The sequence below is a fragment of the Xyrauchen texanus genome, chromosome 44 (assembly GCF_025860055.1).
Source record: "Xyrauchen texanus isolate HMW12.3.18 chromosome 44, RBS_HiC_50CHRs, whole genome shotgun sequence".
NCBI lineage: Eukaryota > Metazoa > Chordata > Actinopteri > Cypriniformes > Catostomidae > Xyrauchen > Xyrauchen texanus.
This window is the reverse complement of record NC_068319.1, coordinates 26,653,108-26,666,542: the sequence shown is the minus strand read 5'-3', so window position 1 is coordinate 26,666,542 and position 13,435 is coordinate 26,653,108. Positions and strand designations below refer to the sequence as shown.

Here is a 13,435-nt window from a genome sequence, read left to right as displayed (position 1 = left end):
CTCGAAACACTACTCACTTCTAAATCTTTTGAAGTCATCTTCATATTACTTTAGTATAAATACATGTGTATCATGTTTTTTTATTACTTTATGTGAATGAAAAGATACAAAAATCGCCTGTTTTCTCATTGGAAATAGGTACATTTCAAAATATAACTGTCCGGGACACAAAAGCAAAGTTTGTGTGGAATAATAGCAATTTTTTATACTTTTGAGGCATAAGAAGTTAGAAAATAACACTTTCTACCCAGGATTACACATTTTGTTACATAGTGTAATTTTTTTATTTGCAAACCTAATTTTATTTATTTGTGAATTCACTTTATTTTTGTCAAACTCCTTACATTTATTTGTCAATCTCATTAAACATTTTTGTGAACCAAATTTCTAAATTGTGAATCTCTTTCCATTTGTTTGTTAATATGAAACAATTCCATCTCCATAGTTTTGTACATTTAGCTATATTACACCGAAACATTGTTTACATTTTATGCCATTAAAGTCAATATCTGTGTATAATGTCACATGGTTTACTTTTCCCATTTGCATGTCACTCGGTGTTTAACTGCCTAAAATGCACATTTGCAGACGAGCATATTAATCGAGTTGGCGTGCACGAATGCGCGCTCACCACAAGTGCGTGTGAATTTCCTCCTCTCCATTCAAATGTTTGTTTTAGTGCAAGAGAGCAACTGTTAAACAGTCGCAACGTTAGAAAGAGGAAGCAACATGAAGATGCACTTTTCAACGATGGTGATATTAGCAGGTATGTTTATAATAATTATTGATCACTCTATTCACTACAATGATCGTGTTATAGGTCATTTACTCATGTAAATAACATGTTAGGCTGTAATTATGAACAACGTGTACTCAGTAGGCTATGTTGTTTATATATATATATATATATATATATATATATATATATATATATATATATATATATATATATATATTACATTTAAATTATACATTGTTATTGCTTTTATAAATAAATAAAGTTTTCATGTAATATCTGTAATGAACACTGCAAAGTAAAATTATGCTAATTCATTCAAAAGCATGTTTACACACTATTAAAATTGTCTTTGTAGGCTAATAACATAGCTCATGAGTATACGCCTTACTTTAGTTTTTATAAGGTATAATAAAGTTTTACAGTAATTGAGCTGATATAAAAAAACTCCTGTACACTTAAAGTGTAACTTTATTCACATTAAGGCACTTCACAAAAGTGGTTTCATTGTTTCCTTCTCAGGAAATGTTAATGCAACTTTGCCATTTCTACAATGCAAGTGTTGGGCATCATGCTTAAATAGGGCAAATGCATTCAGTACATAATCAAACATTAACACATTGAGCACTAGTAACCAAATTGAGACTGCAGTTTGTTACCCTAATGAGCCATTTGATCTTACCCTTAAAAATGACTTTTGTTGGTGTAACCTAGGTGTAGACATATTGAATTGTGTGTGTATGTATATATATATATATATATATATATATATATATATATATATATATATATATATATTACTTAAAATAGTTAATTTGGTTACACTTTACATTAAGGTTTCCTTTGTTAAGGGTTTATAAAGAAATGATTAAAGGGATAGTTCACCCAAAAATAAAAATTCTCTCATCACTTACTCTCACGCCATCCCACATATGAATGAATTTATTTATTTTGCTGAACACAAACAAAGATTTTTAAGAGTATATCTCAGCTCTGAAGGTCCATACAATGCAAGTGAATGGTGACCAAATCTTTGAAGCTCCAAAAATCACATAAGTCATCATAAAAGTAATCCATACGACTCCAGTGATTAAATCCATATTAAATCCAACAGATCAATATTTATGTCCTTTTTTACTATAAATTCTCCTTCCTGCCCAGTAGGTGGCGATATGTATGAATAATGTGAATCGCCACAAACAAAAGAAGAAAGTGAAAGTAAAGACTGATTGTAGAAAAGGACTTAAATATGAATCTGTTTCTCATCCACACCTATCATATCGCTTCTGAGATATAGATTTTTCCACTGGAGTATGGATTACTTTTATTCTGCTTTTATATGCTTTTTGTAGCTTCAAGTTTCTGTCCACCATTCACTTGAATTGTATGGACCTACAGAGCTGAAATATTCTTCTAAAAATCTTAATTTGTGTTCAGTACTAGACAGGAAGTCATACACATCTGAGATGGAATGAGAGTGAGTAAATGATGAGATCATTTTCATTTTTGGGTAATCAATCCCTTTAATAAGTAATAAGTCATTTACAAATGCATTATAAATCATTGATCTGCAGTTATAGCAACATTAATAAAAAGGGCGACTTTCATTCAATGCTGGTCAAACAGTGCACATTTTAACTTAGATGTTATACATGCTTAATAAATACTCATATTCAAACTTATATAAATAAAAAACATAAAATACCCCAATTCATGATTTATGTCACAATGTAGAAAAATAAACTATTGTAGTGAGATTATGTTATATCATTCACATAGTATTTTATATAATAATAATATAATAATAATAGGTTTCGAATGTTGACAACTCCTTAATAAATGCTTAATGTATCCACTTTACATTTTGGTATATTTTCAGCTTACTAATGTTTAATAAGTGTTATAAGGCATTTATAACACGTAAGGTAAAATGACTTATTGGCAAGTATTGCATGAAAGTCAAAATTTGTATTCATGTTGTTATTACTGCATATCATTATTTAACCATTTGTAAAAGGCTTATTAGTCATTAATTAACCCCTTTATAAATCCTTAAAGGGAACATTAAAGTAAAGTGTTAATAGAGTTAATTTAGATGTTATTGCATTAAGCACTTTTTGTTTATTAGCTTAGTGTGGTCCTTTTGTTGTATTTTTCATGTTTTGGAATCAAGGTTGCATAATATGTGGAGGCATGACTGATATCTCATCCACCAAACCACCATCGGAATTATCTACAAATGCAGCAACATCGTTGGCATCGACAGAGTCTCATTTATCGACATCACTTCTGGTGTCAAACCCAGCATCAGCCGATGCCATTGTGGGACAAACAACAAATGAATCTACTACGGTTGGCGATAATAAAACAACTGAAATGCCATCAACAGTGAATTCCACCACAACCACTTCAAACTCAACTTCAGCCCCATCGAATTCAACTAACAGCGATAATTCTACCTCTTCAGCAATTACGATCACCAGCTCACCCAATGCGACCAATGCATCGACCACACTCGCATTGAGTCCTGTGACTGAAACTCAAAGCATGAACACTGAAAGTTCTGCTGTCACTATGGCAAGACAATCTTCCACGAATCTTACCTCGAATACGACTACGCAATCTACTGTACGAGTTACTACTAGTGTCAAAAGTACAACTAGGCCTACTACAATGAAGACTACAATCAAACTGGTGTCCTATACTTCTAAAAAGTCAGCATCAACTAAGCCGCCATCGTCAACCAAAAACCCATTAACAACCGAAAGGCAACCAAAAAACACTGTAAAGAAGGATTCAGACGCCCTGAGCTCAGGTATGAGTCTATCATTTTCTGTTAACTTGAGTGCCTAAAATGAACTTTTCATTCAGGGGCATTAATTGCCCCCTGGATTAGATTTTAGGGGCATTTTTTATATAATTAGATTAAGAATTCCTTGATGAAATTAAAACAACATCTATAGGCCTAGTTATAATATATATAGTATTTAATAATAATAATAATAATAATAATAATAAACAGTGGCATTTTATCACATATTTAATTTCGGGGGAATTTCTTTGTCACTTTTGTCGCCTTCATTTCTAAACCTGGGTGAATATTTCTTTCTTCTATTTTTTTTTACATCTTTTACATTTTTTACATTATATTTTGATACAGCACTTTCAACATTGTACAGTATTTTCCTCATGTTGACTTTTTATTTCAATTTTTTTAATTTTGTAACACTAGCTGGAATGTGTGTGGAGGATTGTGCACATTTTCGGGCCCTACAGTGGGTGGAACATAACCAGGTGAAGGGTGTATGTGTTTTATTGTCTCAGTATGATGATTTACCTCTAAAAGATACGATTTTAAAAGAAATAGGGTGATTCAAGTAAATACTTTCACTTTCAACTAAATGTCAAACGACTTTGCCCTAATTAATTGAGGTTGGCGAGTTTGGTATTTTCAGCCGAATACTACTCGCTTAATCTCAGTAACTGCTGTGTTATTGGACACTTTCTCCCCAAAATTAAATGAATCCTGGCTGACTGTGAATAGTGACATTTTTACAATGGCCTTGGTAACTAAAAACAATCCTGCATCCATGCCGCTAGGTGTCACTGTAAGAACAAGATGACATATTCAGAAAATTACTGAAACTTTAAGATGGAAGTTTGTGAGATGGTGTGGTGGCGTAGTGGGCTAAAGCACATAACTGGTAATCAGAAGGTCACTGGTTTGATCCCCACAGCCACCACCACTGTGTCCTTGAGCAAGGTACTTAACTCCAGGTTGCTCCGGGGGGATTGTCCCTGTAATAAGTGCACTGTAAGTCACTTTGGATAAAAGCGTCTGCCAAAATGCATAAAAAAAAAAAAAGGTTTAACCCTTCCTTGGTGCTGACAATCAGGTTCCACCATTGAATTCACCGGGTCAAACTGACCCGACATTATTAATTACAACTCAACATTCTAATTGACCAAATTTCCACCAACAATTGATCATAACTCATTAACCTACTTATTACAAATTTCCATTGACATTTAAAATATGTTTAATGTCATTACCTCTTCACTTCATAATAAAAGTCCCATGTTTATGGTCGTGACACTCTGACATTTGAGGATATATAAATTGCTGGACAAAAGTTTTTCAATGATCTCAAAAGCTTTAAATAATTGGTATTTGTAAAATGTGGTTTATTTGAAAGGTTTCAAACATAAAATCATGCCATAGTATTTTATTTTGAATTTATTATCATTAAAACACCATTTTTAATAGTTTTCTTAGTCTGTTTGTTTGCACGGATGGTTGCGCCGCATGATATTTTAGGGGATTGAGATGCCAAAAACATAAAAGAATATCTATTATTTGAATGCAATTAAAATGTATTCATACTTAATAGGTCAAATTGAACCAGAGGGTCTAAAAAGGGACTTTTGTTTATAAATTCCTTTTTAAAAAACATAAAATTTGTAATTTTTACATCATCAGGTTCAGATCACTTTTGTAAAGGATGTCATGAAGTTTCAGACCAAAAAGTTAAAATTAATGTAAATTGGTGTTCAAATCTAAAGCAGGACAAGTTGTCCCATAAGGTCCTTCAAGGGTTAAGAGATTTCAAGTTGAAATTTAAAAAAGCTGAAAATCAATCAATTGTGCAGTCGTTACCTTAAAGAGTTATTTCTACTTGATTTAACCCTTAAGCATACTTTGTTTGGTGTAATGTCTTCAGGTTGCTTCAGTCATAGTAGATCATATTTCTGACTTGAGTAAAAACAGTTAAGCCTTTGTCAGTTGTTACCACGTGAAGCACGTTTTAAGTTATCTGACAAAAATCGAAGTGTTTAAGGGCTAAAACATATTTAAAAGTTTCAACTCTTGGATATTGAACAAGGTCAGTGCACTGCTAAAAACAGGTGAGAGTTTTCAGTGACTGGATTTGTTATTTTGTATACATCACACCACTTAATTCCCAAACACCTTAAGAGCTTTCTAAGTTAATATTTAATACAATAACTGACTGAACTATTAATAGCACACTAACCTTTCCCATAAAGGTTAAATTGTTCCTCATCCTTTTCATAGGCATCTAAGATTAGGTAATGTTATATTTTGCCCTCTGATTTGGTGACCTATCCTGTTCCACACAGCTTATCATATTCAGTTGAGTCGTATATGATCTAGATCAATCTTTGTGATTCGTTCAGAATTTTAAAGACCAAATACATTCATAAGACCAGAAAGCCCAAAGTATACTTAGATTTTTACGTGAGCGCTTGGCTTCTGCACACTGTCGAATGTGAGCCTGTCAAATTATGCTCCATTTTACAGTGTGGCATACAAAGACGGTTGCGCATGTGCGCTACGACTGCTACGAAACACTGGACTTTCTCTTAAAGGTGTTGTAAAGGATGAATTGAAAAGAGGAGGTGAAAACCAGCTTTACATTATAAATCATATTTTTAATAAACAACGATAAGACCCAAACACACAAAGGTGTCGGACAGCTGCCCGGAAACGCTTTCTCTCTGTCGCACCACCATCCACAGTCGGCCTTTATCCCTCTCGGAGGCTTGATTAGCCTGATAAGGGGCCAGGTGTGTAGAATCGCCCCGTCTGCCTTTCTGAATCTGAGAGGAGACAGGGAGAGTGAAACGATTTAAATGGGGGTACTTCCTGTAACAGTGTAGTTCCCCCATCAAAAAAAAACCTGTCAAATTTAAAAGAGAGGGAAAAGGCCAACTCGGACTGGCAGTGAGAGAGAGAGAGAGAGAGAGAAAAAAAAAACATTTACTCGCCGGTGGACAGAATGCCCCGCCACGTTTTAGGTGGTCGGTTGGGGTCTACCCCGCCCCTGGCAGCAGTAACCACTCCAGGCTTTGATTGGGAGCCCCTCCTCCCCTCATGGTTGGCAGCCATTCCACCGCTTCCAGGTGGCCGGGCTCCTCCGTCCTCCAGCAGATGGCCATGGCTGCTCCGTTGGGGTGGATGGTAGTGACGAGGACTCTACTATAGCGCATCCCTCCTCCTTCCCAGATTTCGGCACCAGTGTAAAGGCATTAATGGAAAGGAGAAGACGAGAACTGGCTTGACTATATAAATAATATTTTTAATCAAGAACTTAAACGAAAAGACACAAACACACAAAGCTGTCAGACAGCTGCCCGTAAATGCTCTCTCTCTCTGTCGCACCACCGTCCACAGTCGGCCTTTATCCCTCTCGGAGGCTTGATTAGCCTGATAAGGGGCCGGGTGTGTAGAATCACTGCATGATGCATCCACGCCACTAGGTGTCAGTACAAGTCCTAGATGACTCCAGCAAAAAGTTATTGAGTGCGCCGTTAAGGAGTTTAGACTCATAAAGATGCCTGTAATAGTGCCTCAGATGCAGTTTATTCAAATGCAGGTATCTCCTGACCTCCTCACACTCGTGCTCTTGACGTGCACATCTACGTCACTCAAATGTGAGTGTTGCCACCTTGTGGACCCACTAATTAGTGCAAATAATTCCAGTTGCATTCGCATTCTGCGTGTTAAAAGACACGCGGTTAGAAAAGTTGGTTTGTGTGCGTTCAGTGCTTGAGCACTCTGCTGATGACGAGATTTGCGGCACACTTCCTTATGCGGATACTCAGCACTCATATCTGGCCAAACTATACTTTGGGCTTTAGACCAGAAGCCGATTGGCTTGGTTGAAAATACACTTGGGGAAAAAAAAACAATTAGTTGGTTCAACAAACATAACATAAGAAAGAAAGTAGCTTCTACTCAGAAATGTACATATTTATAAAAGTTTTAGCTTTTGTGTACAACACAAAATATAGATTAAAAGTTGAACAGAGTAATACATAAAGTAAAAGAATAATTGTGAGTTCCTTGAACTTGCTTGGTTTTAAGAAGATTTTAAGCACTACTAACTCAAATGATCAAGAATAGAGGTTGTAGGGAATACCCATAAGCCCTTGGGAGTAAATCATTTAAGCATGTCTGTTTGGTTCAAATGAACTTATTAAGCATTTAATTACTTGTTATTAAGAATTCATAGAGATTTTAGTGTTTTTTTTTTAGTATTATTGATGTTGTTCTGCAGTAATTAGTAGTTTTGTGTCACAATTAAGGTAATAAGTGTTCCCTATGGTGAAGTTGGATCTTGTTCTCTTCAATCCATATAATTTTTCATTGATCATGCAAATGTATCTAGCTGAAGTGCTGCTTTATCTGCACTTCTTTGGGGAATCAAGTGTTTATTGACTGATCTCTGTCATTATTTTCCTTTGAGCTAATTCAGCTGGCTAGAGACAATAATATTAAAGTTAATTTGAAACAACGTGCTATTCTTTGTTAAATCGTATTTGTGTGACATGCCTTTTTGAGTAAATTAAGTTGAATGAACTTATACATTTGTGGAGATCTAACGAAGACTTTCTAGTTGAATTAACTTGTGGTGCAAAATGATACATATATTTTTTTCAGTGATACAGCGGCCACAAAAATAAACACTGGTTTCAGACACATTTCTAAATACACACACCATCTTCCTTTGGCTGAAGATATAGATAGTCCCAAACTCACGCTATTGGTTGAGCCAATTTTGCTGTGTCAGGGTTGATGGGCTGCGCTAACCAATAGATCAATGTTTGAAAGCACCACAGAGCTACAGTGTTACACATTTTGGGGAAATCAGCCTATAATGGTTTACTTATAGTTGTCTCTGCATATTATAAAGCTGGTATAGGAGAAAGTATTTTAATATAAAAAATTTGCATTGACTTTTAACCAACTGGTGTCAATGTGACTTTTAGTGTATAAATGAAGTCAACACACCTCAGGTTCACGTGGCTGATATTAGCAGAGTAACCACAGGTGTAGTCATCGCATTAATGTTCCACTAACGTTTGGCAACCAGAATGTGTCTAAATACATTTTAACTTCAACATCAAAAACTTTATCTATATAAAACCTACCAAACTTGTTTTTGTGAAAACTACAGTTTTATCTGGCAAAAATATATTACATAATCTGTTAAAAGGTTCTGGTAATCTGGTAAAATGTCATGTAATCTGCTTAATATGAATTATAAATGATAGAACTTGGTTTGCAGTGCACTGATCAAGTACTGCTGCTTAAAGCTAAAGTTTTTGTAATAACAGTCTAAAATAGATTTCATGTTTAACTGTATGTCATGTTCAAGTCATAAAACTAAATCTTATCTTTATTCCTATATTAGGAAGTGTAGCTGCCATCGTCATTGGCTTCATTGTCATTGTACTAATCTTACTTGGTGGAGCATACTACTTCAAAATGCGGTGAGTCAAGAATTAAATACCATTATTTTTCTATGCACAAGCATTTAAGGGTGAGTCTCAGAAAACATGCCAAATATATGTCTGGGTCATATTTCACACCAAAATCAATAGAACGAAATAAGAAATTATATTTTGCATAAAGAAAATGATGCTTATTTTAGGACCACTATGATTTATATTAATACTTTTCATGAAAGTTAAACACTTTCTTTCCAATTCTCATTAATGAAAATAATATACTCTATGTACTGTATATATGTAATATATATATATATATATAGAATGTGTAATAAAACATACATTACATAGAATGTTTACCGATTATAATAAAAAAATATATGACAGAATTTTGGAGTTCAGTAATTAGAATTTGGGGGAAATTGTGCTTTATTGTAATGAAAATTATGTTATATGTGAATATACACTCACCAAACACTTTATTAGGAACGCCTGTACACCTTATTATTCATGCGATTATCTAATCAGCCAATCATGTGGCAGCAGTGCAATGCATAAAATCATGCATAATCGGGTCAGGATCTTCAGTTAATTTTCACATCAACCATCAGAATGGGGAAAAATATGATCTCAGTGATTTGGACCACGGCATGATTGTTGGTGCCAGATGGGCTGGTTTGAGTATTTCTGTAATTTCTGATCTCCTGGGATTTTCATGCAAAACAATCTCTAGAATTTACTCTGAATGGTGACAAAAACCAAAAAACATCCAGTGGGTGAATGTTCTGCGGACGGAAAGGCCTTGTTGATGAGAGGTCAATGGAGAATGGCCAGGGCCGTGTTGCCTAAAAGCATCGTAAGCCTAAGTAGAATGTAGAAACCATTGACGCCAATGGTTTCTATGATCAATTTAACTTGCGATGGTTTTGAGAAAAGCAGCCCAGACTGGTTTTAGCTGACATAAAATCTACGATAACTCAGATAACCCCTCTTTACAATTGTAGTGAGAAGAATAGCATCTCAAAATACACAACACGTCGAACCTTGAGGCAGATGGCTTCTACAGAAGACCACATCGTGCACTATATCAGGACCATAGTGTTTCTAATAAAGTATTCAGTGAGTGTATACTGATAAATTGCTAATTGATAAATGAATTTTGAGCATCCTAATGATTTGTGTGTGTGTGTGTGTGTGTGTGTGTGTTGTAGACGGACTGCTTATGGACGCCTTTTGGATGACACCGATCACAGCTCAATGGGGAATTTTCTCAACCCAATGTATGATGGCTAAATGGGGAAGTATTTATGTGTAAACAACTGACTAATTACATTCCGAGAAAGAACCCACATTTCTTAAGAAATGACATCAGATTCTGTGTTATACCCCCAACATATCCACTTCAGACTGAATATAGATAAATACACTGATCAGAACCATCAAGAAGTCTCAGAATGTTGGCAAGACTAATTGTTTTAGTGTGAATTTTAAAGTAGTTTCCAAGAAATGTTTTTTTTTTTTTGTGTGTGTGAAATGTAATCTTGACATTCATTGACCATATTGTCTAGTTGACTGATTGTTGGTTTTGCACATAATGCAAAAAAATTAATAAATAGATTTTTTTAAAAAAATCACACATGCACCAGGTAAATTACAGGAAAATCATTGAGATGCCTTTACTGGTAAATGTACCAAATGTGCTGTTCACACATACCATCAATAAGAAAATATATTGGTAATGATACAACTTTGCACTAAGAAAATTGCCAGAGCAAAATTGACCATTGATGGCAGCACTGGCTCAGCGGTTAAGGCTCTAGGTTACTAACCAGAAGGTCAGGGGTTCAAGCCCCAACACCGCCACGACACCACTGTTGGGCCCTTGAGCAAGGCCCTTGACCCTAAAATATCCAGCGGCGCCATATCATGATGACCCTGCACTCTGACCCCAGACCATATATATGCAGAAATCTATGTATAAATGTGTGACAATAAATTAATTAATTAAAAGGGTGTTGTATTCACACTAGGGCTGTAGATTTAATGCAAAATTAACACAAATAATCGCAATGCCCCCGGACCGTAATAAGGAAGAATCCTGAGAAATGCAAGCTTGTAGTACCACCTGTTTACTCCAGAGGGCAGTAAATGACATTTCAGCTGTATGGGCAATGCGCAGTTTATACAGTGAAGAAAAAAAACATACAGCAGACAGAACAACACAAACATGCGTTACGTTCTTGCGTTCAAAACACTTGATGGAGCACAAATTCGAATTAAGGGATCTCAAGATGTGTTCTAAGTATTAAACTATATTTAACATGACACAGTGTTCTAAAAATTTTATGTTTATGACACAACGCACCCGAGACGCTACACAAACATGTCTGATGCAGGTTGCGATTATTTGTGCGATTAAATGCTATTAATTGTAATTAGTTAATCGGGACACCCTGTCATTAATTCGATTAAAAAGTTGTAATCGAATGACAGCCCTAGTTCACACATGACTTCTAAACTGGAAACTGTAGTTAATTTTCTGGAAAGGGTTACATGTGTGAACAGTATTATAGACTCATTTCTATAAAGGTACGAACACACCACCAATGCTCAGCGTCAACATTCAGCAGTGCCACAGATTGCAAACTTGCATAGTTTTCCAGCATTATAGTCGACCCAAATCATTATGAATGGACAAAGATTATTTACTCCAGTCATCACTGTATGATCTATTTTGAACATGTATATTTCATAGAGCCTGCACAATGTATTTTCAGATAAAATATGTCATTTTGTGGTTTGACAGCTTCACTGTGGGTTGGGGGGGGGGCACAGCTGTCAGTAGGTGACTCGCACAGACCCAAAACTTACAGAGCAGTATTAAAACATTACAGTATATATTAATATTTAAGTATTATATACGTATTATATTCATCTGTACATATTATTTGCTTTTAATATTTGTAGTATTTTAAAGATTCAAGTATTGCAGAAATCATTTTTGCAAAATCATTGCACAATTTTGCTAAATTATCTGCAAAAATAAAGGGCATCTTGTGGAGCAATTGCTTCTAGTTCACACACAACAATAAAAGGCTGAGCACAAGCTGGTCCTGAATTCATTAATTTAATCATTTACAATAATAAATGTATTACTCTGTGCTTGTGCATTGTGGGATTTAAAATGTATTGACTATCTGAGTGTTTTGACTACGTTCACCAAAATTTGTTCAGATCCATTTAATGACTCAGTGACCATTTCTGGTGATACCAGAAGGTGGTGACAAATCTTGTGTGAAATGAGTTAGAGACTGAATCGACGATCAAAAGAAAATGTTAATCCTTTAAAATGTCTGTGTCTACAGACTTACAAAGAGACTATAGTTGAGGTTTTAAGCATTATAAGAGCAAAGCAAATCTATAATTTCCCTACAGTCTGTGAGCCGCTGAGCTGCAGGCGTATAAATCATTATAATCTCTTTTGATAATCGTACACATGAAGCACAAATGATAGCGCTGCAGCATTGTTTATCAGTTGTGTTGCTAGGAGACATCTCTAATGAGAGTCAAACCCCTGCTAAGCTAACGGTAGCATTGCAGTTTTGTTTTCTTAAATGTCATCTTCTGAATATCGGGGAATGGAATACATTGAATAGAACGCAGCATAACCATGTACCCTGACCAAACAAATATATTGCAAGCAACATTTAAATTGCAAATATTATTAGATCGATTTTTCAGGTATTATAGACCTCATTGGTAGATTCATATGAAAAATTATGATGTTGAATGTCTGTTCGGGAGACGTTCATTTGACAAACAGTCATGCTGCAGTTAAAATTAGGCTTGCTTGAGCATTAAGGGTCATTTCAAATTCTGGCTGTCATGCGTGAACGTGTTTTTAAAATGTCAATCGGTATAATTAGTTAGCTGTGACATAATGCATAATACATGAAGGCATAGGGTGCCTTATTCATTGTGAAACTGTGTTTTCTTAATGGCATGAATCACACTGAAGGCCTAGATTTTAAATGCACGGCACGCCACTGGTAAAGTGCAGAAGTGGTCTAAGAACACAGCAGATCTATCTTTTTCCCTACAGTTTGTCAACTGCACAACAACACAGAGCTAAAAACAGGAGATTATATTAAAAATAGCTTTACAGGTTTAACACAGATCTAGTAATCTGCTTAAATTGGCAAAAACAACCAATTAAACAATTAGTGCACAAACATAATATAAAAAGCCTAACTTAATGAAGACTCATGCACTGATATAAACTCCACTTACAATGTGTGCTTAAAAGGATTATCCTTTGTTTATTTCTGCAGTGCATTTCATGTAATGCTGCCAATCAAGAATGATATCCTGATAAATAACTCTTGTTTCTGTGTTCTTCATCTCTAAATTATTAATTTAGATCAAAATCAATGCTGATAAAAAACA

At 35.0% G+C, this 13,435-nt stretch overlaps 1 protein-coding gene across 1 annotated transcript; it reads left to right on the top strand.

Moving 5' to 3' along the window:
• The first annotated feature begins 672 nt into the window (after positions 1-672).
• Positions 673-11,801, top strand: parm1 (prostate androgen-regulated mucin-like protein 1). Its single transcript, XM_052117636.1, has 4 exons — positions 673-766; positions 2,910-3,551; positions 8,953-9,031; positions 10,201-11,801. Exons 1-4 carry the CDS (start codon positions 730-732, stop codon positions 10,280-10,282), a joined length of 840 nt encoding a protein of 279 aa, XP_051973596.1. The 5' UTR covers positions 673-729; the 3' UTR covers positions 10,283-11,801.
• The last annotated feature ends 1,634 nt before the right edge of the window (positions 11,802-13,435 follow it).